Source organism: Glandiceps talaboti, chromosome 5 (assembly GCF_964340395.1).
Source record: "Glandiceps talaboti chromosome 5, keGlaTala1.1, whole genome shotgun sequence".
Lineage (NCBI taxonomy): Eukaryota > Metazoa > Hemichordata > Enteropneusta > Spengelidae > Glandiceps > Glandiceps talaboti.
This window is the reverse complement of record NC_135553.1, coordinates 9447866-9475661: the sequence shown is the minus strand read 5'-3', so window position 1 is coordinate 9475661 and position 27796 is coordinate 9447866. Positions and strand designations below refer to the sequence as shown.

The following is a 27796-nucleotide window of genomic DNA, read 5'->3' as shown; positions in this document are numbered from 1 at the left end:
CAATTTTGGCGCCCTTTAATCCTGAATTGCGACTTGTAGTTAGAAACAATCACTCGAAATCTTATCATAATCTAACATATATAAGTCGATTACTTTTTGTATGCACGTTATACTGCTGTTTTCAATCACTAGTCACTTTGCACAGACGAATGACGACGCCTTCAATGATATACAAGGCTGAGGGTATAATTTGACAAAAAAGAATGCACCTCCATCATTTTTCTAAAAACAGACACCAGTAAATGAAACTTTCACTGCACATATTAAGAACAATGGTTGTCATGATCAAAGTCTACTTTAAGTTTGTTATAAGGATTGATTTATAACCAGATAAGCAAATGTATGAAAAAAACTCATCTTTAGTTAAATAACCCATGTTTCGAAATACACTTTTGAATAATTGCAAATAATGAAACCAATTAAAGTCATAATAAGGCACTGACATTTCAAGTAAACATTACAGCCAAGATCAAAGTAGTGTGGAAGGTACAGTGTTTGCAATACAACCCTTGCACTAGTTGTCTGGAAATGCTGCTGATCAGAACGTCATTTTATCAGCAGTAGACAATTAAAGCTGGCTTTGTGGGTGCCGAAAAGTTGTCTCCTTATCACCAAGCACACATTATATTGATACAAAATAACACCGGGCGTCTCTGATCTAAGTTTACGACATCTTCTCACCAGTTTGTTTATGTCTGTGAAAGTAGTATACATTTCCATATACAATATGTCTCAAATGACGTGTGATCAGCTGTATTTCTAGACAACTGGAGCAAAGGTAGTATCAGTATTGAACCCGTTGTCATTTTCCCCTCTGGCGTTGCTGCTTAGTTTTTCGAAAGTGTGCATCAATGATCATAATGTTGTATTAGGTACAAATTTTATAATGTATCATTCAAAGACATTATTTGTTTGGTAGAAACATTGCGTTGAACATTAAATGTCTCTGACACTGTGTTGTCTGGGATAACGCTAACTGTTTTCAGCATTGACGACGTGTCAGGAAATCTGGATTGACTATCGCTTTCGTAAAAACTCTTTGTTGTTACACTCATGCAATTTCTACAGACTCATGAATATCGAATAGGCACACAGGCGCTCACTGAGTGGCGGTTTCAAACAGAAAGAAATGGATTATATAGCACATCGATTGTATACTTTCCAAACAAGTACAATCTTGGTTGTATTAAAGACATTTATACACATTACATCCATTGCGAGAGCTAATAAAATATCTTTATTTCCTGAATAAATATATTAAGGATACAGAGTTACCATAGTTACAAGAAATTATAAATCCAATAAATACAGTTAGGTGAAATTGACTATCTTCTAATAAACAAATATGTAATTTTTTGTTGATATTCGTTTTCATGTCCGCCTCTTGCATTTGTATTTCATCAGTAATACTTTCTAACAATATCAAGGGGCTCTCTTTGGGTATGTTTCCGTACTCACTGCAACATATTCTGGCAGAATCCATCTGCGATGGGAAATGATAAAATATCAGAATGTTACAAACTGCCATGTTATTAGTTGAATTAAAACATCTACATTCGATATGGATTACGAGTGTATCTTTAACGTGAAATTCACCTCGGAAATAAACTCTTTAAATTGTTGCTGTTACTTTGTACAAGACAACTGACACTCATTCCTAATTTGAATAAGAAAATCAGGGGTCACGGTACACATCTTTGATATAGAGGTCAAAATGTTTTGAAAAGTCAAGCAATTTAAGAATCCAATATGGCCGCCGAATACTGAGTTTATAACCGTATGGGAAAGATTGTCGATTCCTTGAAAAGGAGACCAGTGACCCCCCAAATTTCTTTTATTTTTTGAAAAGGAACTGAAGCAAGCTTTCATATGATAAAGTTTGGAGAGATTTTATGCACTTTCATTTTCAGTGAAATTCGCACCCGAGGCGCAATCTACCTTAGGGAAGGGTCGTTTATCAAGTGGCCGTCCCGCCGCGGTCATGACCGCGGCCGGACGAAGCGTCCTTCGTCTGACCCCCAGGTCTGACCGTAGAATATTCATGAATTAACAATACAGCGGTACTGGTGAGCTTAATCGTTAACCCTAAACTCAGAATCGAAATACAGATTTGTAAAACGCATTCGTCATGCTACCTTCTACCATCTCACAGTTACTCTTGAAAGCAACATATTTATAATCGACCGAGATATCTACATACCTACTCGACATATGAACTGTTTCCTATCAATGCAACAGTCATCATCAAGTCGAAAATTCGAATTGCTCTGTTTCCTACGAAATACAGAAAAAATGACATCAATAATTACCGTTTGTCAAGAGATTTTATGTAACGGAATATGATGAAGTTAATATATAAAGATATATTTATAAATTTATGATGTTAATACGTTGATAATTCCAAATTTTTCTGGAACTAACAATTGTTGGTATATGCTTTGATAGATTTAAGAAATATGTCAAGCAAATTAAGACTCATCTCATTGCGAGTTGGTCATCGCGTTTGATTATTTCTGTATACTGGATTTAAGCATGTTACAAGTGACTCATATTGGTCGATCGATCCGTCGAACGGTTTATTGATTAATTGATTGATTGACTGATAGATATAGATTGTTTTATTGAGTGGTTGTTGCAGTGCTTGATTGATTGATTGACTGACTGACTGACTGACTGACTGACTGACTGACTGACTGATTGATCGATCGATTTATCGATTGATGGATTGATTAATTAACTGTGAAACGTACCACAGTTGGCAACAGTCTTGGTCCCGATCTTCAATTGCACACCTTCTACTTATTTTGTTATTTGGGTTTCTCCTACTCCAAGATATATCTTGTAGAACACTTCCATCGATCCATACAAAGTTGCCTTCACTGCCAATATCACTGCAACCTATCCAGTATCCCTTACCCCTCGGTGATCTGAATTCAGCGCTCTGTAATAGGTAGTCCGCAACCTGACTGCGCTCCTTCTCATCAAGTATTGCTAAGTATGACGATAAACCGTATGGTTCGAACATGTTCTCACATTCTGACTTGGCAGTTTCCCAGGTCATTGCGTAATTGGCTATGATTTTAAATCCATAATTGTTATAACAAAGGACATCTATGGATAAGAACAAAGACACAGATTTTTAAGCAATGTTGTTACATTTTCTCGTGATCATATTCATAATATTCTTTTTATGCGTATAGACATAAATCATGGTCATGACAAACGTGTCTATACCAGGAAAAAAATGTCAGATTTAAATTGAATGTCTCCCGTATGGGCAAAAATATTGATTTCTGTTCCTACACACTAACACTGTTGGAGTGCAAATTCTGAGCTATAGCTATCATACATAATATACCTCTTAATTGGGAAATTAGTTATATGAAACTATATTAAATTTGAAGCTTGCATAAAGAAGGTATTGCCTTATTATCAAAATATTATTATAATTCACATTAACAAGGTCTAAAGGACACATGTACATCTTTACCATCAATGCATGTACTAAACTATCTGAAATCAAAGCTTGCATATGCATTCTAAAGATATTGTCTAATTATCAAAAATAACTATGCATACAAATTATAAATCACACATATTAAAAAACTACACAAAAACTACACCAAACATGTTTGTTTTGTTATGGTTGATGTATTTACAGAAGATCATTACTTATGCAAATTTCAACAAGCTTTGTAGTACATTTGTGCTATGTTATGTTTGATGTATGATGTGCTATGTTATGTTTGATGTATGATGTAGCAAAATATGTGAGACTTGCATTCTAAGATTTGGCCACATTATCAAAAGTAATTAATTATACAAATTAATAATTAAAACTTTAAAAAAGCAACAGTCTTTATATGATATATATATATATGATATATATATATATGCTTTGTTATGGTTGATGTATATTACGTTTGATGAACCAATTTAGGCAAAGCAAAAAAAAAGTTGGGTGGTCCCAATTTCGCTCACTTAGAATAGGTGGGTAGGTAGATCTATTTATTTTTTTAAAACATTTGTTTATGTGAGTGTCTAATTCAGGTAGTTATTTTTTCCGTTGTTTTCCATATGGTCTCTGTGTTAAATGGTTTCTTCTCATCAGATGTACAGCCATTACAGATTGGAAGAACAGCTTTATATTATATTTTTAAGTTGATGTCAGTTTCCGCATCCACTATTTCTTCTCAATTTTTGCGATTTTATTATTTTTTCTCGACTACGTAAAAAAGTTTAGGGTCAGCGTAAAAAAAACCAGGTGGGGTAACCGTAACCAAACAATTTGTTTAGGCCTTATATGAAATTTGAAGCTTGTATTCTTAAGAAATAGCCTATTACCAAAATAATTAATTATGCAAATGACTCATTAAAACTAAATACTATGCCAACAGGTTTTATAGATTACGTGTGTTTTGTTATGGTCCTGATATGTATCAAATGTTGCTGAATTTGAAGCATGTATTCTTTAGATATGGTTTAATTACTGAAACTCATTATGTAAATTACTCATTAAAATGAAAGCTTCATCAACAACCGTTATTGGACATATGCCTTTGTAATGGTTAAATTTGTACCAAATTATATTGAATTTGAAGTATGAATTCTGAAGATATAGCCTAATTACTAAAAACCGTCAATTATGCAAACGATTAATTCATATTCACGTAAAAAATACCATTACTGTCATTACCATATGGAAGATGTGTAGCACATTTCATTAAAATCGATGCAATAGTTTTTGAGATATCATGTGTATAGATCTAGATAGACGCACAGAGACACACGGATAAACATATAACATTACCTCCAAGCTGCTTTCACAAAGTCTTGTCGGGAGGGGGCTAAAGATTTTTTTATCGGACTCTCATATTGCCATACTCAAAACTTTTTCAAGCACCATTTTCCCCAGGATCTATGATTTTGGATTCCCCCCCCCCCCCGCCAAAATATATTCTAAAACGAAAATGTATACAACACACGCTATTCATATGCATAGATCACGATACATCCAAATACAATGTATGTCTGTAAAATGTCACAATTTCCAACACTACATTTTATTAAAAGAAACAGTGTACCACTGTTTCTATCAGTTTGTCATTTACTGAAATATTGGTGTGCAACACTCTTTTTAAAATGAAAGTCAGTATGTAATATTCTCTTTAGAATGAAGTGTTTCACATACAGGCACATGATCATTCATTTTTTAATCAATTGAAATATTTATTTATTTATTATTTAGTATTTCAACAAAGCATTAATTATGCAAATGGTTTATTAAAACCAAAAGCTATATCTGTAATCTTTACAATTGACATTTAGATGCACTTTGTTGTTATCAATGTATGTACCAAACGATATGAAATTTGAAGAAATATGAAACATGTTCTTTTTTAGTATTGCCTATTGCCAAAACTCATTAATTTTGCAAATGACTCGTTAGAATTAGAAGTTTCATCAACAACCTTTGCACTACAAGTGCGCATTGGTATGGTCAATTTATGTACATATATATATGGAATTTAAAACTTGCGATTTAGACTCATTGCTGAAAATCGCTCTTTATGTAAATTTTTAATTAACATTCATAGGATGTTTACTAAACCTAATCAGTTCTTGCCATACTGAAGGTATGTAAGAAGTTTCATAGCAATTGATGCAGTAGCTTTTTATATAATTGTCACAGACATACATACATACATACATACATACATACATACACACATACATACATACATACATACATACATACATACACACACATACATACATACATACATACATACATACATACATACATACATACAAATGTACATACATACATACGTACGTACAAACATACATGCATACACACGTGGACAGACAGACAGACAGACAGAAAGACAGACAGACAGACAGACAGACAGACAGAGACAGACAGACAGACAGACAGACAGACAGACAGACAGACAGACAAACAAACAAATAACATAACCTACCCTCACGGAAGGTAAAATTCCAGTCACGAAAACACGAACTCACCTGATTTGCAACCACCAGGCAAGAAATCAGATGGAGATAGTGTCACACCAGTACTGTTATCGATTACAATGTTACCATCATGCCATGTAAAGACATCTCCATATAATTGCTGAGAGCACTTTGAATTCAATAAACCAATTTCATTTTGTCCGAGGACCTGACTCCAAGTATGGAAGTCATAAATGTCTATAGAGAATTCAGAAGGAATACTAGGATTGCTTTGTTTCCGTCCCAATTTAAAAGTACCACCCGCACCTATAGCTTCGCCAGTGGCTAACCCAACACCTGATTTGATCAATATAGCATTTATCCATAAATCCCACTGTCCGTTGGACGAAGACCACGTGAGACACACGTGATTCCATTCACCATTGTTCACATGAATGTTTGAATCCTCACTTAATACACCATGGATACGTACTTGTAAATTACCGGCACTGGAAAGTACCAATTCGTCGTCTGCCCCTGGTCTACTATATGAAAAGAGGGGACCATCAGCTAGTGTTTTCACCCACACACTTACAGTGATTTCTTCAAGCCTTTCCAGTGCAGAAGTAACAAAATTGACACCAGAAGACTCCGTTATGGACAAGACACAACCAACGGGAATGAGTGAATCAATACGGTTTGCTGTAAATGAAGTTGAGATGTTTTATGTTACATGACACATGTTGAAAAGTGTGACAAGTGAAGGCTGCTACTGCACCAAATTTAAGGGCAGGCATTGCCAATGGCATCCATCCATCTGTCTGTTTGTTAGTGTGTCTGTCTGAATTGTATTTCCCCCTTTCTATGTCACTACCTCATTTTCAATTTCCCTCTTTAAAAAAATAAACCGACTGTTATAGTACAGGTCATTTAATATATTAAATAGGGCACGTTTAGGGTACATGTATGTTATTTTCTCTGAGATGATGCCGAGGACAAGATAACTGATGTCTACCACAAAAATGATCTGTTAAATTCATTAAGTTGGCGAGGACCTGTATTATGACGAGGTTACACTTTGAATTATAGTATAGCTAGCCGTGGTTTAGGATTTACTACGAATGTATAAGGTGATTTTGGCGACATTTTCTTCTCGATTCACGCGTGATATCTTATGTATTGATGCCTACCTTGTACAGTCAGTGTGAAAGTACAGTATCCAGTATTGCCTGAATCATCAGTAGCTGAGCATGTTACAGTGTTTACTCCTCGATTGAAAGTACTACCTGACGGAGGATTGCATTCCACCCTGGGTGTTGTTCCAGAGTTGTCAGTGGCTGACCCACCAATAAACATAATAACTGCTGCTGTATCACCACTGTCGTACTCAACACTTTGAGAAGGAGGACAAGTCACCACAGGAGCGATTGTATCTGATATGGAATTGGAGTCAAACAAAAGGTACTGATAAGTGGTTAGTATATACCTTCCATAAAATACGACAGTTTGACGTTATAAGACGTCGTTGTAATGAGCATTCACTCGAACCAATTATGGGCCTGTCTTTGTCTTTCTAGATCTGTCAGGCTATAAACTGGCCGCTCTCTCTCTGCCACTCTCTCTATCCTTAAAAATATTTATTTGTGAGAAAATTTATTCTGGATAATTACAACAGGTGATTTAAAGCTAGTTACAGGTCATAGTAATAATAATAATAATCTTTATTAATCCAAATATATTCGGAAATTTGTTGAATGGTCGCTGCAAGAGCAGCGCCCTAGTGCCCTCGTGTTGAAGAAGGAGGAGGAAAACCGGGAAAACCGGCCGGTTCGAACTGAGCATCACCCTTCTTACATACAGACCTAGTTAAATCTTAAATCAAACCCAGCCGACACATGGCGGGCTGGAACCCAGACAGCAGAGGTAAGAGGCGTACGAACTAACCGCTCGGCCACCGACAACCCACCGGTTATGCATACATGGGTAAAATATAGGCTGTTTACTATTTCAGGGTGTCTGGACATGTTATTACCTTCAACATTACTTACATTTGTATTATTCTTAAATGTGCAAAGGCCAAGGCAGATTTGACAAATTTGGGTAATGTTTTGGCCTAAAAGAAGGAAATTCATATGAATATATAGATCTTACCCTGTACAGTCAGCGTAAAATTACAGAACCCAGTATTGCCGGAGTCATCTGTAGCTGAGCATATTACTGTGTTTACACCACTAATGAAAATATTGCCTGAAGGAGGGTTGCATGTCACGGTAGGTGTTATTCCCGAATTGTCAGTTGCTGATTCAACACTAAACTTGACAACAGTACTTGTGTAACCATCATCATACTCAACAGTTTGAGAAGGAGGGCAAGTCACCACGGGAGATATCGTATCTGTTACAGGAGAGGTAGTCAGATGAAAAGGTGGTTTATAACGAATTAAAATGGCAGTATTTCTTCCATAAAATACCACAGTATGAAAGTTTACGTTGTTATTGTGATGAGCAGTAACTCAAACTAATTAAAGGTCTGTATAATTGTCTTTTTTTCTGGATTAAATCAACTGGATTTATCGAAACTTATTCTGAAGAATTAATTTGAGGATTGTGAAGAATTCATTTGAGAAAAGTTAAAGCCAATACAATTGGGTAAGATGTGATGGGTTGTAATGTTTCCCATTATTCACAACACAGCAGCTGGGTGTCTGGACAGGTTTGTTTCTTTAAGACTACTTACTTTCACATTATTTCGTGTATCTTCAAACATACATATTTGACAAATAAGAGTGTCATTTTAGTTAAAGAATGGGACTATGAATATAGCATTTCTACCTTGTACAGTCAGCGTAAAATTACAGAACCCAGTATTGCCGGAGTCATCTGTAGCTGAGCACATTACCGTGTTTACACCACTAATGAAAATATTGCCTGAAGGAGGGTTGCATGTTACGGTTGGTGTTATTCCTGAATTGTCAGTTGCTGATTCAACACTAAACTTGACAACAGTACTTGTGTAACCATCATCATACTCAACAGTTTGAGAAGGAGGGCAAGTCACCACGGGAGATATCGTATCTGTTACAGGAGAGGTAGTTAGTTAGTTAGTCAGATGAAAAGGTGGTTAATAAGGAATTGAAGTGGCAGTATTTCTTCCATAAAAAACCACAGTATGAAAATATACGTTGTTATTGTGATGAGCAGTAACTCAAACTAATTAAAGGTCTATATAACTGTCTTTTTTCTGGATTTAGTCAACTGGATTTATCGAAACCTATTCTGAAGAATTAATTTGAGGATTGTGAAGAATTAATTTGAGGAAAGTTAAAGCCAATACAATTGGATAAGATGTGATGGGTTGTAATGTTTCACATTATTCTGAACACAACAACTGGGTGTCTGGACAGGTTTGTCTCTTCATGACTACTGCCTTTCACATTATTTCGTGTATCTTCAAACACACATATTTGACAAATAAGAGTGACAATTTAGTTAAAGAATGGGACTATGAATATAGCATTTCTACCTTGTACAGTCAGTGTAAAATTACAGAACCCAATATTGCCGGAGTCATCTGTAGCTGAGCACATTACCGTGTTTACACCACTAATGAAAATATTGCCTGAAGGAGGGTTGCATGTTACGGTAGGTGTTATTCCCGAATTATCAGTTGCTGATTCAACACTGAACTTGACAACAGTACTTGTGTAACCATCATCATACTCAACAGTTTGAGATGGAGGGCAAGTCACCACGGGAGATATCGTATCTGTTGCAGGAGAGTTAGTTAGTTAGTCAGATGAAAAGGTGGTTTATAACGAATTAAAATGGCAGTATTTCTTCCATAAAATACCACAGTATGAAAATATACGTTGTTATTGTGATGAGCAGTAACTCAAACTAATTAAAGGTCTGTATGATTGTCTTTTTTCTGGATTTAGTCAACTGGATTTATCGAAACTTATTCTGAAGAATTAATTTGAGGAAAGTTAAAGCCAATACATTTGGGTAAGATGTAATGGGTTGTTATGTTTCCCATTATTCAGAACACAGCAGCTGGGTGTCTGGACAGGTTTGTCTCTTTAAGACTATTTCCTTTCACATTATTTCGTGTATCTTCAAACACACATATTTGACAAATAAGAGTAACATTTTAGTTAAAGAATGGGACTATGAATATCATGACATTCTTACCTTGTACAGTCAGCGTAAAATTACAGAACCCAGTATTGCCGGAGTCATCTGTAGCTGAGCACATTACCGTGTTTACACCACTAATGAAAATATTGCCTGAAGGAGGGTTGCATGTTACGGTTGGTGTTATTCCTGAATTGTCAGTTGCTGATTCAACACTGAACTTGACAACAGTAGTTGTGTAACCATCGTCATACTCAACATTTTGAGATGGAGGGCAAGTCACCACGGGAGATATCGTATCTGTTACAGGAGAGGTAGTTAGTTAGTCAGATGAAAAGGTGATTAATAAGGAATTAAAATGGCAGTATTTCTTCCATAAAATACCACAGTATGAAAGTTTACGTTGTTATTGTGATGAGCAGTAACTCAAACTAATTAAAGGTCTGTATAATTGTCTTTTTTCTGGATTAAATCAACTGGATTTATCGAAACTTATTCTGAAGAATTAATTTGAGGATTGTGAAGAATTCATTTGAGAAAAGTTAAAGCCAATACAATTGGGTAAGATGTGATGGGTTGTAATGTTTCCCATTATTCACAACACAGCAGCTGGGTGTCTGGACAGGTTTGTTTCTTTAAGACTACTTACTTTCACATTATTTCGTGTATCTTCAAACATACATATTTGACAAATAAGAGTGTCATTTTAGTTAAAGAATGGGACTATGAATATAGCATTTCTACCTTGTACAGTCAGCGTAAAATTACAGAACCCAGTATTGCCGGAGTCATCTGTAGCTGAGCACATTACCGTGTTTACACCACTAATGAAAATATTGCCTGAAGGAGGGTTGCATGTTACGGTTGGTGTTATTCCTGAATTGTCAGTTGCTGATTCAACACTAAACTTGACAACAGTACTTGTGTAACCATCATCATACTCAACAGTTTGAGAAGGAGGGCAAGTCACCACGGGAGATATCGTATCTGTTACAGGAGAGGTAGTTAGTTAGTTAGTCAGATGAAAAGGTGGTTAATAAGGAATTGAAGTGGCAGTATTTCTTCCATAAAAAACCACAGTATGAAAATATACGTTGTTATTGTGATGAGCAGTAACTCAAACTAATTAAAGGTCTATATAACTGTCTTTTTTCTGGATTTAGTCAACTGGATTTATCGAAACCTATTCTGAAGAATTAATTTGAGGATTGTGAAGAATTAATTTGAGGAAAGTTAAAGCCAATACAATTGGATAAGATGTGATGGGTTGTAATGTTTCCCATTATTCAGAACACAACAACTGGGTGTCTGGACAGGTTTGTCTCTTCATGACTACTGCCTGTCACATTATTTCGTGTATCTTCAAACACACATATTTGACAAATAAGAGTGACAATTTAGTTAAAGAATGGGACTATGAATATAGCATTTCTACCTTGTACAGTCAGTGTAAAATTACAGAACCCAATATTGCCGGAGTCATCTGTAGCTGAGCACATTACCGTGTTTACACCACTAATGAAAATATTGCCTGAAGGAGGGTTGCATGTTACGGTAGGTGTTATTCCCGAATTATCAGTTGCTGATTCAACACTGAACTTGACAACAGTACTTGTGTAACCATCATCATACTCAACAGTTTGAGATGGAGGGCAAGTCACCACGGGAGATATCGTATCTGTTGCAGGAGAGGTAGTTAGTTAGTCAGATGAAAAGGTGGTTAATAAGAAATTGAAGTGGCAGTATTTCTTCCATAAAATACCACAGTATGAAAATATACGTTGTTATTGTGATGAGCAGTAACTCAAACGAATTAAAGGTCTGTATAATTGTCTTTTATCTAGATTAAGTCAACTGGATTTATCGAAACTTATTCTGAAGAATTAATTTGAGGAATGTTAAAGCCAACACATTTGGGTAAGATGTAATGGGTTGTTATGTTTCCCATTATTCAGAACACAGCAGCTGGGTGTCTGGACAGGTTTGTTTCTTTAAGACTATTTCCTTTCACATTATTTCGTGTATCTTCAAACACACATATTTGACAAATAAGAGTAACATTTTAGTTAAAGAATGGGACTATGGATATCATGGCATTCTTACCTTGTACAGTCAGTGTAAAATTACAGAACCCAGTATTGCCGGAGTCATCTGTAGCTGAACACATTACCGTGTTTACACCACTAATGAAAATATTGCCTGAAGGAGGGTTGCATGTTACGGTTGGTGTTATTCCTGAATTGTCAGTTGCTGATTCAACACTGAACTTGACAACAGTAGTTGTGTAACCATCGTCATACTCAACATTTTGAGATGGAGGGCAAGTCACCACGGGAGATATCGTATCTGTTACAGGAGAGGTAGTCAGATGAAAATTTGGTTTATAACGAATTAAAATGGCAGTATTTCTTCCATAAAATACCACAGTATGAAAGTATACGTTGTTATTGTGATGAGCAGTAACTCAAACTAATTAAAGGTCTATATAACTGTCTTTTTTCTGGATTTAGTCAACTGGATTTATCCAAACCTATTCTGAAGAATTAATTTGAGGATTGTGAAGAATTAATTTGAGGAAAGTTAAAGCCAATACAATTGGATAAGATGTGATGGGTTGTAATGTTTCCCATTATTCAGTACACAACAACTGGGTGTCTGGACAGGATTGTCTCTTCAAGACTACTGCCTTTCACATTATTTCGTGTATCTTCAAACACACATATTTGACAAATAAGAGTGACAATTTAGTTAAAGAATGGGACTATGAATATAGCATTTCTACCTTGTACAGTCAGCGTAAAATTACAGAACCCAATATTGCCGGAGTCATCTGTAGCTGAGCACATTACCGTGTTTACACCACTAATGAAAATATTGCCTGAAGGAGGGTTGCATGTTACGGTAGATGTTATTCCCGAATTATCAGTTGCTGATTCAACACTGAACTTGACAACAGTACTTGTGTAATTATCATCATACTCAACAGTTTGAGATGGAGGGCAAGTCACCACGGGAGATATCGTATCTGTTGCAGGAGAGGTAGTTAGTTAGTCAGATGAAAAGGTGGTTAATAAGAAATTGAAGTGGCAGTATTTCTTCCATAAAATACTACAGTATGAAAATATACGTTGTTATTGTGATGAGCAGTAACTCAAACTAATTAAAGGTCTGTATAATTGTCTTTTATCTGGATTAAGTCAACTGGATTTATCGAAACTTATTCTGAAGAATTAATTTGAGGAAAGTTAAAGCCAATACATTTCGGTAAGATGTAATGGGTTGTTATGTTTCCCATTATTCTGAACACAGCAGCTGGGTGTCTGGACAGGTTTGTCTCTTTAAGACTACTTCCTTTCACATTATTTCGTGTATCTTCAAACATACATATTTGACAAATAAGAGTGTCATTTTAGTTAAAGAATGGGACTATGAATATAGCATTTCTACCTTGTACAGTCAGCGTAAAATTACAGAACCCAGTATTGCCGGAGTCATCTGTAGCTGAGCACATTACCGTGTTTACACCACTAATGAAAATATTGCCTGAAGGAGGGTTGCATGTTACGGTTGGTGTTATTCCTGAATTGTCAGTTGCTGATTCAACACTAAACTTGACAACAGTACTTGTGTAACCATCATCATACTCAACAGTTTGAGAAGGAGGGCAAGTCACCACGGGAGATATCGTATCTGTTACAGGAGAGGTAGTTAGTTAGTCAGATGAAAAGGTGGTTAATAAGGAATTGAAGTGGCAGTATTTCTTCCATAAAAAACCACAGTATGAAGGTATACGTTGTTATTGTGATGAGCAGTAACTCAAACTAATTAAAGGTCTGTATGATTGTCTTTTATCTGGATTTAGTCAACTGGATTTATCCAAACCTATTCTGAAGAATTAATTTGAGGATAGTGAAGAATTAATTTGAGGAAAGTTAAAGCTAATACAATTGGGTAAGATGTGATGGGTTGTAATGTTTCCCATTATTCAGAACACAACAACTGGGTGTCTGGACAGGTTTGTCTCTTCAAGACTACTGCCTTTCACATTATTTCGTGTATCTTCAAACACACATATTTGACAAATAAGAGTGACAATTTAGTTAAAGAATGGGACTATGAATATAGCATTTCTACCTTGTACAGTCAGCGTAAAATTACAGAACCCGGTATTGCGGGAATCATCTGTAGCTGAGCACATTACCGTGTTTACACCACTAATGAAAATATTGCCTGAAGGAGGGTTGCATGTTACGGTAGGTGTTATTCCCGAATTATCAGTTGCTGATTCAACACTGAACTTGACAACAGTACTTGTGTAACCATCATCATACTCAACAGTTTGAGAAGGAGGGCAAGTCACCACGGGAGATATCGTATCTGTTACAGGAGAGGTAGTTAGTTAGTTAGTCAGATGAAAAGGTGGTTAATAAGGAATTGAAGTGGCAGTATTTCTTCCATAAAAAACCACAGTATGAAAATATACGTTGTTATTGTGATGAGCAGTAACTCAAACTAATTAAAGGTCTATATAACTGTCTTTTTTCTGGATTTAGTCAACTGGATTTATCGAAACCTATTCTGAAGAATTAATTTGAGGATTGTGAAGAATTAATTTGAGGAAAGTTAAAGCCAATACAATTGGATAAGATGTGATGGGTTGTAATGTTTCCCATTATTCAGAACACAACAACTGGGTGTCTGGACAGGTTTGTCTCTTCATGACTACTGCCTGTCACATTATTTCGTGTATCTTCAAACACACATATTTGACAAATAAGAGTGACAATTTAGTTAAAGAATGGGACTATGAATATAGCATTTCTACCTTGTACAGTCAGTGTAAAATTACAGAACCCAATATTGCCGGAGTCATCTGTAGCTGAGCACATTACCGTGTTTACACCACTAATGAAAATATTGCCTGAAGGAGGGTTGCATGTTACGGTAGGTGTTATTCCCGAATTATCAGTTGCTGATTCAACACTGAACTTGACAACAGTACTTGTGTAACCATCATCATACTCAACAGTTTGAGATGGAGGGCAAGTCACCACGGGAGATATCGTATCTGTTGCAGGAGAGGTAGTTAGTTAGTCAGATGAAAAGGTGGTTAATAAGAAATTGAAGTGGCAGTATTTCTTCCATAAAATACCACAGTATGAAAATATACGTTGTTATTGTGATGAGCAGTAACTCAAACGAATTAAAGGTCTGTATAATTGTCTTTTATCTAGATTAAGTCAACTGGATTTATCGAAACTTATTCTGAAGAATTAATTTGAGGAATGTTAAAGCCAACACATTTGGGTAAGATGTAATGGGTTGTTATGTTTCCCATTATTCAGAACACAGCAGCTGGGTGTCTGGACAGGTTTGTTTCTTTAAGACTATTTCCTTTCACATTATTTCGTGTATCTTCAAACACACATATTTGACAAATAAGAGTAACATTTTAGTTAAAGAATGGGACTATGGATATCATGGCATTCTTACCTTGTACAGTCAGTGTAAAATTACAGAACCCAGTATTGCCGGAGTCATCTGTAGCTGAGCACATTACCGTGTTTACACCACTAATGAAAATATTGCCTGAAGGAGGGTTGCATGTTACGGTTGGTGTTATTCCTGAATTGTCAGTTGCTGATTCAACACTGAACTTGACAACAGTAGTTGTGTAACCATCGTCATACTCAACATTTTGAGATGGAGGGCAAGTCACCACGGGAGATATCGTATCTGTTACAGGAGAGGTAGTCAGATGAAAATTTGGTTTATAACGAATTAAAATGGCAGTATTTCTTCCATAAAATACCACAGTATGAAAGTATACGTTGTTATTGTGATGAGCAGTAACTCAAACTAATTAAAGGTCTATATAACTGTCTTTTTTCTGGATTTAGTCAACTGGATTTATCCAAACCTATTCTGAAGAATTAATTTGAGGATTGTGAAGAATTAATTTGAGGAAAGTTAAAGCCAATACAATTGGATAAGATGTGATGGGTTGTAATGTTTCCCATTATTCAGTACACAACAACTGGGTGTCTGGACAGGATTGTCTCTTCAAGACTACTGCCTTTCACATTATTTCGTGTATCTTCAAACACACATATTTGACAAATAAGAGTGACAATTTAGTTAAAGAATGGGACTATGAATATAGCATTTCTACCTTGTACAGTCAGCGTAAAATTACAGAACCCAGTATTGCCGGAGTCATCTGTAGCTGAGCACATTACCGTGTTTACACCACTAATGAAAATATTGCCTGAAGGAGGGTTGCATGTTACGGTTGGTGTTATTCCTGAATTGTCAGTTGCTGATTCAACACTAAACTTGACAACAGTACTTGTGTAACCATCATCATACTCAACAGTTTGAGAAGGAGGGCAAGTCACCACGGGAGATATCGTATCTGTTACAGGAGAGGTAGTTAGTTAGTCAGATGAAAAGGTGGTTAATAAGGAATTGAAGTGGCAGTATTTCTTCCATAAAAAACCACAGTATGAAGGTATACGTTGTTATTGTGATGAGCAGTAACTCAAACTAATTAAAGGTCTGTATGATTGTCTTTTATCTGGATTTAGTCAACTGGATTTATCCAAACCTATTCTGAAGAATTAATTTGAGGATAGTGAAGAATTAATTTGAGGAAAGTTAAAGCTAATACAATTGGGTAAGATGTGATGGGTTGTAATGTTTCTCATTATTCAGAACACAACAACTGGGTGTCTGGACAGGTTTGTCTCTTCAAGACTACTGCCTTTCACATTATTTCGTGTATCTTCAAACACACATATTTGACAAATAAGAGTGACAATTTAGTTAAAGAATGGGACTATGAATATAGCATTTCTACCTTGTACAGTCAGCGTAAAATTACAGAACCCGGTATTGCGGGAATCATCTGTAGCTGAGCACATTACCGTGTTTACACCACTAATGAAAATATTGCCTGAAGGAGGGTTGCATGTTACGGTAGGTGTTATTCCCGAATTATCAGTTGCTGATTCAACACTGAACTTGACAACAGTACTTGTGTAACCATCATCATACTCAACAGTTTGAGATGGAGGGCAAGTCACCACGGGAGATATCGTATCTGTTACAGGAGAGGTAGTTAGTTAGTCAGATGAAAAGGTGGTTAATAAGGAATTGAAGTGGCAGTATTTCTTCCATAAAAAACCACAGTATGAAGGTATACGTTGTTATTGTGATGAGCAGTAACTCAAACTAATTAAAGGTCTGTATGATTGTCTTTTATCTGGATTTAGTCAACTGGATTTATCCAAACCTATTCTGAAGAATTAATTTGAGGATAGTGAAGAATTAATTTGAGGAAAGTTAAAGCTAATACAATTGGGCAAGTCACCACGGGAGATATCGTATCTGTTACAGGAGAGGTAGTTAGTTAGTCAGATGAAAAGGTGGTTAATAAGGAATTGAAGTGGCAGTATTTCTTCCATAAAAAACCACAGTATGAAGGTATACGTTGTTATTGTGATGAGCAGTAACTCAAACTAATTAAAGGTCTGTATGATTGTCTTTTATCTGGATTTAGTCAACTGGATTTATCCAAACCTATTCTGAAGAATTAATTTGAGGATAGTGAAGAATTAATTTGAGGAAAGTTAAAGCTAATACAATTGGGTAAGATGTGATGGGTTGTAATGTTTCCCATTATTCAGAACACAACAACTGGGTGTCTGGACAGGTTTGTCTCTTCAAGACTACTGCCTTTCACATTATTTCGTGTATCTTCAAACACACATATTTGACAAATAAGAGTGACAATTTAGTTAAAGAATGGGACTATGAATATAGCATTTCTACCTTGTACAGTCAGCGTAAAATTACAGAACCCGGTATTGCGGGAATCATCTGTAGCTGAGCACATTACCGTGTTTACACCACTAATGAAAATATTGCCTGAAGGAGGGTTGCATGTTACGGTAGGTGTTATTCCCGAATTATCAGTTGCTGATTCAACACTGAACTTGACAACAGTACTTGTGTAACCATCATCATACTCAACAGTTTGAGATGGAGGGCAAGTCACCACGGGAGATATCGTATCTGTTGCAGGAGAGGTAGTTAGTTAGTCAGATGAAAAGGTGGTTAATAAGGAATTGAAGTGGCAGTATTTCTTCCATAAAAAAACACAGTATGAAAGTTTACGTTGTTATTGTGATGAGCAGTAACTCAAACTAATTAAAGGTCTGTATGATTGTCTTTTTTCTGGATTTAGTCAACTGGATTTATCGAAACCTATTCTGAAGAATTAATTTGAGGATAGTGAAGAATTAATTTGAGGAAAGTTAAAGCTAATACAATTGGGTAAGATGTGATGGGTTGTAATGTTTCCCATTATTCAGAACACAACAACTGGGTGTCTGGACAGGTTTGTCTCTTCAAGACTACTGCCTTTCACATTATTTCGTGTATCTTCAAACACACATATTTGACAAATAAGAGTGACAATTTAGTTAAAGAATGGGACTATGAATATAGCATTTCTACCTTGTACAGTCAGCGTAAAATTACAGAACCCGGTATTGCGGGAATCGTCTGTAGCTGAGCACATTACCGTGTTTACACCACTAATGAAAATATTGCCTGAAGGAGGGTTGCATGTTACGGTAGGTGTTATTCCCGAATTATCAGTTGCTGATTCAACACTGAACTTGACAACAGTACTTGTGTAACCATCATCATACTCAACAGTTTGAGATGGAGGGCAAGTCACCACGGGAGATATCGTATCTGTTGCAGGAGAGGTAGTTAGTTAGTCAGATGAAAAGGTGGTTAATAAGGAATTGAAGTGGCAGTATTTCTTCCATAAAAAACCACAGTATGAAAGTTTACGTTGTTATTGTGATGAGCAGTAACTCAAACTAATTAAAGGTCTGTATAATTGTCTTTTATCTGGATTAAGTCAACTGGATTTATCGAAACTTATTCTGAAGAATTAATTTGAGGAAAGTTAAAGCCAATACATTTGGGTAAGATGTGATGGGTTGTAATGTTTCCCATTATTCACAACACAGCAGCTGGGTGTCTGGACAGGTTTGTCTCTTTAAGACTACTTCCTTTCACATTATTTCGTGTATCTTCAAACACACATATTTGACAAATAAGAGTAACATTTTAGTCAAAAAATGGGTCTATGAATATAGCATTCCTACCTTGTACAGTAGTAAGTTAGTTAGTACGTTTCCGATTTTTGCGTAGAAATATTCTTGAATTTTCATATTTAATCGAATGATGTTCATGAATTGTGATTCTATAGCGGGGCACAAGCTTAGTTTAGGTTTGGTTAAAGGGGCACAGGCTGAGTTTAGGCTTGGATAAAGGGGCACAAGCTGAGTTTAGGCTTCGTTATAGGGGCACAGACTGAGTTTAGGCTTGGTTAAAGGGCCACAAGCTGAGTTTAGGCTTGGTTAAAGGGGCACAAACTGAGTTTAGTCTTGGTTAAAGGGGCACAGACTGAGTTTAGGCTTGGTTAAAGAGGCACAAGCTGAGTTTAGTCTTGGTTAAAGGGGCACAAACTGAGTTTAGGCTTGGTTAAAGGGGCACAAGCTGAGTTTAGGCTTGGTTAAAGGGGCACAAGCTGAGTTTAGTCTTGGTTAAAGGCCACAAGTTGAGTTTAGGCTTGGTTAAAGGGGCACAAGCTGAGTTTAGACTTGGTTAAAGGGGCACAAGCTGAGTTTAGGCTTGGATAAAGGGGCACAAGCTGAGTTTAGGCTTGGTTAAAGGGGCACAAGCTGAGTTTAATCTTGGTTAAAGGGGCACAAGCTGAGTTTAGTCTTGGTTAAAGGGGCACAAGCTGAGTTTAGGCTTGGTTAAAGGGGCACAAGCTGAGTTTAGTCTTGGTTAAAGGGGCACAAGCTGAGTTTAAGCTTGGTTAAAGGCCACAAGCTGAGTTTAGGCTTGGTTAAAGGGGCACAAACTGAGTTTAGGCTTGGTTAAAGGGGCACAAGTTGAGTTTAGTCTTGGTTAAAGGCCACAAGTTGAGTTTAGGCTAGGTTAAAGGGGCACAAGCTGAGTTTAGGCTTGGTTAAAGGGGAACAAACTGAGTTTAGGCTTGGTTAAAGGGGCACAAGCTGAGTTTAGGCTTGGTTAAAGGGCCACAAGCTGAGTTTAGGCTTGGTTAAAGGGGCACAGGCTGAGTTTAGGCTTGGTTAAAGAGGCACAAGCTGAGTTTAGTCTTGGTTAAAGGGGCACAAGCTGAGTTTAGGCTTGGTTAAAGGGGCACAAGCTGAGTTTAGGCTTGGTTAAAGGGGCACAAACTGAGTTTAGGCTTGGTTAAAGGGGCACAAGCTGAGTTTAGACTTGGTTAAAGGGACAAAAGCTGAGTTTAGTCTTGGTTAAAGGCCACAAGCTGAGTTTAGTCTTGGTTAAAGGGGCACAAGCTGAGTTTAGGCTTGGTTAAAGAGGCACAAGCTGAGTTTAGTCTTGGTTAAAGGGGCACAAGCTGAGTTTAGGCTTGGTTAAAGGGGCACAAGCTGAGTTTAGGCTTGGTTAAAGGGGCACAAACTGAGTTTAGGCTTGGTTAAAGGGGCACAAGCTGAGTTAGGCTTGGTTAAAGGGGCACAAGCTGAGTTTAGGCTTGGTTAAAGGGGCACAAGCTGAGTTTAGTCTTGGTTAAAGGGGCACAAGCTGAGTTTAGTCTTGGTTAAAGGGGCACAAGCTGAGTTTAGTCTTGGTTAAAGGGGCACAAGCTGAGTTTAAGCTTGGTTAAAGGCCACAAGCTGAGTTTAGGCTTGGTTAAAGGGGCACAAACTGAGTTTAGGCTTGGTTAAAGGGGCACAAGTTGAGTTTAGTCTTGGTTAAAGGCCACAAGTTGAGTTTAGGCTAGGTTAAAGGGGCACAAGCTGAGTTTAGGCTTGGTTAAAGGGGAACAAACTGAGTTTAGGCTTGGTTAAAGGGGCACAAGCTGAGTTTAGGCTTGGTTAAAGGGGAACAAACTGAGTTTAGGCTTGGTTAAAGGGGCACAAGCTGAGTTTAGGCTTGGTTAAAGAGGCACAAGCTGAGTTTAGTCTTGGTTAAAGGGGCACAAGCTGAGTTTAGGCTTGGTTAAAGAGGCACAAGCTGAGTTTAGTCTTGGTTAAAGGGGCACAAGCTGAGTTTAGGCTTGGTTAAAGGGGCACAAACTGAGTTTAGACTTTGTTAAAGGGACAAAAGCTGAGTTTAGTCTTGGTTAAAGGCCACAAGCTGAGTTTAGTCTTGGTTAAAGGGGCACAAGCTGAGTTTAGGCTTGGTTAAAGGGGCACAAGCTGAGTTTAGTCTTGGTTAAAGGGGCACAAGCTGAGTTTAGGCTTGGTTAAAGGGGCACAAGCTGAGTTTAGGCTTGGTTAAAGGGGCACAAGCTGAGTTTAGTCTTGGTTAAATGGGCACAAGCTGAGTTTAGGCTTGGTTAAAGGGGCACAAGCTGAGTTTAGGCTTGGTTAAAGGGGCACAAACTGAGTTTAGGCTTGGTTAAAGTGGCACAAGCTGAGTTAGGCTTGGTTAAAGGGGCACAAGCTGAGTTTAGGCTTGGTTAAAGGGGCACAAGCTGAGTTTAGTCTTGGTTAAAGGGGCACAAGCTGAGTTTAGTCTTGGTTAAAGGGGCACAAGCTGAATTTAGTCTTGGTTAAAGGGGCACAAGCTGAGTTTAGTCTTGGTTAAAGGGGCACAAGCTGAGTTTAGGTTTGGTTAAAGGGGCACAAGCTGAGTTTAGTCTTGGTTAAAGGGGCACAAGCTGAGTTTAGGTTTGGTTAAAGGGGTACAAGCTGAGTTTAGTCTTGGTTAAAGGGGCACAAGCTGAGTTTAGGCTTGGTTAAAGAGGCACAAGCTGAGTTTAGACTTGTGACGGACGTCGATTATGCTGCAGTGTGTACATACTGTGTACACTTAGCCACCAATTACAATTAACCGAACTCAATCTGGTAATTTATTATACGTATTTATTTTAAAAAGTTCAAAAAATCCCAACTTTGCAGTCAACTGTTAAATAAGGCAGAAGACATTTGCAATGTTATAGAAAGCATGCATCGACATAATCATTTGAAAATAGTTTAATTGGGGTTATTATGTTAACATTTTCACTTGAGTAAACAGCGTATAAACTTTAATTGTCCAAAGAAGCGACCTTTATATGTTGTATGCCAATATCGAGCGTGAGTGTTCTATTCTTTCATAATGATGATGATGATGACGCAGGTGAACACGTGACTACGTACGTACCTTCATATTAGTATATAAAGGAGAAATTTGTAAACACTAATGAATATTAATCAATACACCACTTCCATACTAATTGATGCAAATATATTCATCCTGAGTGGTGGAATGTCGATTGCAATGTACATATAAAGTTTTCACATGTACCCGGTAATTAAAGAGTCATTACTTAATTGAAAGGCCACTTTCAAGGTTAAGTGAATCTATATTTAAGAACATATCTTTAGATTGCCATTTGATATCCAGTTGTTAATGACAGCGCAGGATTTCTTAATGTAGTGTACATAATTCGAGTAATATAGAAATCGAGATTGTAAACTATTGGATGATGGGTAAAGAAACTAGTTAAATTGAAAGTCAACATGTTTGTGTCGCCCAAAACTAGAATTGCTCTAAGCTAAAAAGGAACAAAGGCAGCGCTGATTATATCTTAGTTTCATACAATAACACATTAATTTTATGCTTAGGGACCCAGAGGTGTCATTTTCAACAACTCTCCGCTGCGCAAGCCTAACTAAGATAAAGGTGTGATAGAACTTCGCCCTTTCCCTTATAAGAATAGTTCCTTTGGAGATGCCAAGATTTTGGTTCTTTCTGTCTTAGTGTGCATATGTGTGTATTGCCTTCAAGGTAGTGGCCTATAATTGATGAGGTTTGATGTGTAATATTCACATGCATATTAATTAGTGTTATTTAAAACTGATTTGTATAACGTTATCTCTGTCTGTCTGTCTGTCTGTCTGTCTGTCTGTCTGTCTGTCTGTCTGCCTGCCTGCCTGCCTGCCTGCCTCTCTCTCTCTCTCTCTCTCTCTCTCTCTCTCTCTCTCTCTCTCTCTCTCTCTCTCTCTCTCTCTCTCTCTCTCTCTCTTCTCTCTTAAAACTGCAACTGTGTTGATGGTAAGGAGTAGCTCAATTTAAAAATAGCCTTAATTGTGTATTGATCATTTCGACGTGTCTATCCCATACTTGAATATTGTTTAAATTAAGTTGACATATATTTGCTGAAATTATATACAAACTATGGTTTGGTAATGGTTTATAGTACAGAGAACTGACCATGACCTCACAGACCCAGTTTGGTTTTATGTTTACAGTTAAGGTCCGAGATGTCTGGAAGAGCGTCAGAAAAGAAGAAAGAAACCCAGAAGAAAGGAATCGATATCATCCTGTGTAGTCCTTATAGCATGACACCGATTAGAGAACCAAGGACTGAATCATTGGCCTTTCTAATGTATTACAGTGACGTAATGAGTAAGTAGCACACAAACGAGTAAACTGACTTTTTGAGACCGGTCATTAGCAACTAGCTTATTACTGAATGTAAAACTAATTACCATCTATCGAGGAATGAGCTTTTTTTGCAGTAGAAATCACCCCATCTTTGGATGTATTGTTGACATCATTTGAGAATGGTAAGTGTACATGTATATAAAAAAAGAAACATGAACTTCACTTAATAAAAACATTTGAAGCTACTATTCTGGATAACTGTGTTTATTGTGTAAGTTCTTCAGACACCACTGTCAGACGTGTATAGTTGTTTCAGTGCCTTCCTCCAACGTACAGAGTATTACGTAGCTACAGTTGTCATCGGAAAGTACTTTCACATCCCATTGGTTCACAATTCATCAGTGAGACAGATCTGCTTGTGGTCTACGTAATATTTCCAAAGGGTGTCCAGAGATTGAGTGACAGTATACGTAGCCAGCGAGTGTGTCAACAATCATTACCAATACACCTATCTCGGGTTCCGATAGACACCCTCAATTCAGCCCATTCATGCAAAGTTGGAGTTCAATTTGTATATTTTTTCTCAACGATAGCAACTTTTCCGAAATTTAACTTAACGCTGATTTGTTCCAAATGACAAAATAGATTATGTCCCTTGGCACCTGAGATACAGTTGTAAATTTTTTAGTGCTTGTTCAAGAAATGTTATGTCATTTTTGTATATAATTCCTGCAAAAGATAATAGCTATGTAGTTTGATAGTAGACCTATTTTTTTTTATAAACTTGAAGGTAAGACAAGCCTTACATCCTTATTAAGTTATATTTTGTAACTAATTTTACCTAATATGATTAAAGGTTTGATTTCTATTTTGGTGACAGTCTCTTTTAAATTCACAACATTGTTATGATGAAGAGGACGATTTATTCAAGCTAACTGGCTTACGTATACTTGTTTGTTTGTTTGTTTGTTTGTTGAATTGTATAAAGATGTTTGAAATACGTTAAGCTATTGATACCCATCAGCGAAAGAAACCATTCGCAAAACTAAACAGTGTCACGAAAACCTAGCATCACACACAAATTTCGATTATGTACATGAGGACTCGTGAGATGTAAAACGTGTTGCCAGCTTCTAAACGAAATCATTTGAACGTTTGATTTTTGGTAAGAGAATGGTATGTAAGATAAGTGGTTAAGTCAAAGAACAAAACAAGTGTCTGCTGTGAGTGACAACTGCCAACAAAAGTGGGTCCTTGTTTACTATCAACCTTTCCACAGTCCAAGAAGGCAGGCAGGTAAGAAGCCAAAGATACAACGGCAAACAAATGCATTCAAATAGTTTAATGAACAATATGACATTGTCAACTAAATTAATTACTAGTAAAAGTACATGGCATCAATGAAAGATCTACGACATCGATCGTCGCATACGGTACTTTCATGGTTTGTAGTGAGAAAATGACTTCCATTTTCAACGCTTCCAGTCGCTAGGTATTACTGGCTGAACACCTGAAAATTCAAAATATATAGACCATTAAGGGGGCTGTTAAACAGTCCGTTTCAAGTTGCCATTCACATACTCTGTCTGAAAACGTGACAATATTTCAACATTTGAATGAGTAAGATCTATTGTCACTTTTCTCGCCTTAATTTGCAATTTGATGAACGGTAGCTTGAAACGGACTGTATCGTTTCTAAAAATATAGATTTGTGGACAGGTGACAATGCTCAGTAACCTTTGTCAACTCATGTGCTTTAAAATCATAGTTTTGAAAACTTCCCACTTCTGGTTACTTCAGGTAATCAGGACACGTCAAAAATATAGTTTCTTTGTTAACTTGGGTCAAAACTTGATATAAAAAAAAAACACCTTCATCACCCAGTATAATTTTGTGGGTCCTGAATATGAGCCAAATAGTGTAACATAGTGCCAATATATACCTTCTGACTTCTTTAATACGCACTGGTCGAAGAAAATAGACTGACCCAAGAATAATCTAGAATGCACACAGTGATGATTTGAAAGGTGTGGGAATATTTAAACATTCCAGGGACTCATTATATTGTCATTTTCCGCGCCTTAATTTGCAATTTGTTGGGAATAGTGTAAGAAAGATTTTCTTCATCGCCCTATGATACTTCCTTGCAACGATTTGATCTGTTTTCGGCATTGGTTTCGTCCATATTCGTAAACTTACTACCATACCAGAAAGACCGTAGAGTTTGAATTAGGCGGCACGATGTGTTGTGAATTTCACAAACACATTTGGCTACGAATTACACAAACAAAATACAGTCACTGATAACGCACACGCGTATGAAATGTTACATTTTATCTCACTGTGAACACAAAATAAGGTTTGTGATTGAATCTTTCTTGTTTCATCCAACAGTGATGTTGATTTGTGTTCACCCCAGTGAGATACAAGGTATCATTTTATCTACTAGCACACTACCAATGTCTGTATTTTGCTTTAATGTAATATGTAACGAAAAACCTTGAGTGATGAGATGTAGATAACACCATGCTGCCTGATTGAAACTCTGAAGTCACTCTGGTTTGGTAGTAAGGCTTGGGAGTATCTATTTTGTTTTGATGGAAACAAGTAATCTGTCGCATTTCAATCTCATGGTGAAAGTTGGACATTGAATATGAAAAAAATAAATTCTATTATACGCACCGCTACATTAATAGTAGTTCATTATAGTGACATGCAGATTAAATAAATTAAAAGAATAAATAAACGTCCGCCCAGATCCTTCAGGTTTATAAGTCACTTTTTATCAAAATAAATCGGTAAACAAATTTAGGTGTATCTATAGGCTTTACTGATTAACATATAATTTTGATTAGCTATATAAAACTAACAACAGGTATGTAGGTATGTATTTATATATGTATGTGTGTATGGTTGTCGTTGGCCGAGTGGTTGTGTTACCACTGCGGTCGGGGTTCGAACCCCATTCAGGGTTCGATTAAATTTACCACGCTGTAAGTAAGAAGAGTGTCGTTCAGTTTGACTGTACCGAACAATGCCGGTTTTCCCCGGTTTCCTCCTGCATTAACACTGAACCCACAGGGATGGCCCTCACTTGACTTCTTGGGAGACAATTATTTATATGCATGTACTTAAAGAACTATCCAGTTCAAATAAAGTTTACATGTATGTATGTATGTATGTATGTATGTATGTATGTATGTATGCCTGTCTGTCTGTGTGCGTGTGTGTGTGTGTATGAATAAATCAGTGACGTAATGAGTCTCACTGAGCACTGACACATGTTTGGTTCCTTGCCCCGCCCACGTGATCAGATAAACATCCTGCAAGTGATCAGTCCCAGTACAAAGTACATGTATACTTTCAATAGGAAAATGTAATTTTCTCATTTTCAGAAAATTTACGTCGCCAAGTTATATCTCACGAGTCCCCATGCAGTAATATAACGTTAGGTAGCACGTGGGAATATTTGAGTTTTCATATACCTGTTGTATCATATACCTGCAGAAGAAATGAGTATGTTTGATGGAATATATGTTTATAGTTCTTGTGGACAATCTTCGTTGTTAACCATATTTAGAAATCTTATACCCGGAACTAATATAATATATGGTTAGTTATATAACGCTTGTCAATCTCCATGTAAACATGTCTCACAATATTAGAGCTGAAACGTTTATCATATCATTGACACGTTTGTTATTATCAAATTAGTGTACTTTAGACTATTGAGACTATTTATATATTGGCACCTTGCATAATGTGAGCAATGGAACATTGTAGATTTTAGGTAGCTAGTCATAACGAACAAATATATAACATATTGGTATCCCTTTGCAGTTTTTACCGTGACCCATTCGATTTTAACTGATTAAATGACACCACTTACCTGCGATTATAGTAGAACAGGGACAGGTTGGCAAAGGTGATGTTTTTATGTCTGTCGGTGCTACAATCAAATTACCAGAATGCCAAGAGTAGATATTACCACCTGGTTGATCATTACAACTGTCATTGGCCAGACTCGCTAACTCTTTGTCAGCGGGGATCCGGTTGTAGATTTGTAATCCAGTCATTTCTCCCAGGAACGGAGTGCTGTCATCAGCGTCGCTCAGGGCATGTCCTAAAGTGATGTGACCACCCGTTTTGATTATATGGCCCCTTGCTAAATCAATCCCACTGGCTACGAAACTACCGTTGACAAATACTTCAAAGTAACCGATTGATGAACACCATGTGGTACACACGTGATTCAT

General features: G+C 36.8%; 1 protein-coding gene across 1 annotated transcript; it reads right to left on the bottom strand.

Moving 5' to 3' along the window:
* Nucleotides 1-1422: 1422 nt before the first annotated feature.
* LOC144435000 (hyalin-like) lies at nt 1423-27796 on the bottom strand. Its single transcript, XM_078123532.1, has 21 exons — nt 27430-27796; nt 18609-18851; nt 17922-18164; nt 16948-17190; nt 16261-16503; nt 15582-15824; nt 14914-15156; nt 13536-13778; nt 12871-13113; nt 12192-12434; nt 11524-11766; nt 10833-11075; nt 10146-10388; nt 9478-9720; nt 8787-9029; nt 8107-8349; nt 7146-7388; nt 6028-6657; nt 2827-3111; nt 2205-2274; nt 1423-1483 (listed from the first exon to the last, which is right to left on the bottom strand). The coding sequence occupies exons 1-21, from the start codon at nt 27794-27796 to the stop codon at nt 1423-1425; spliced, it is 5301 nt and encodes a 1766-aa protein (XP_077979658.1).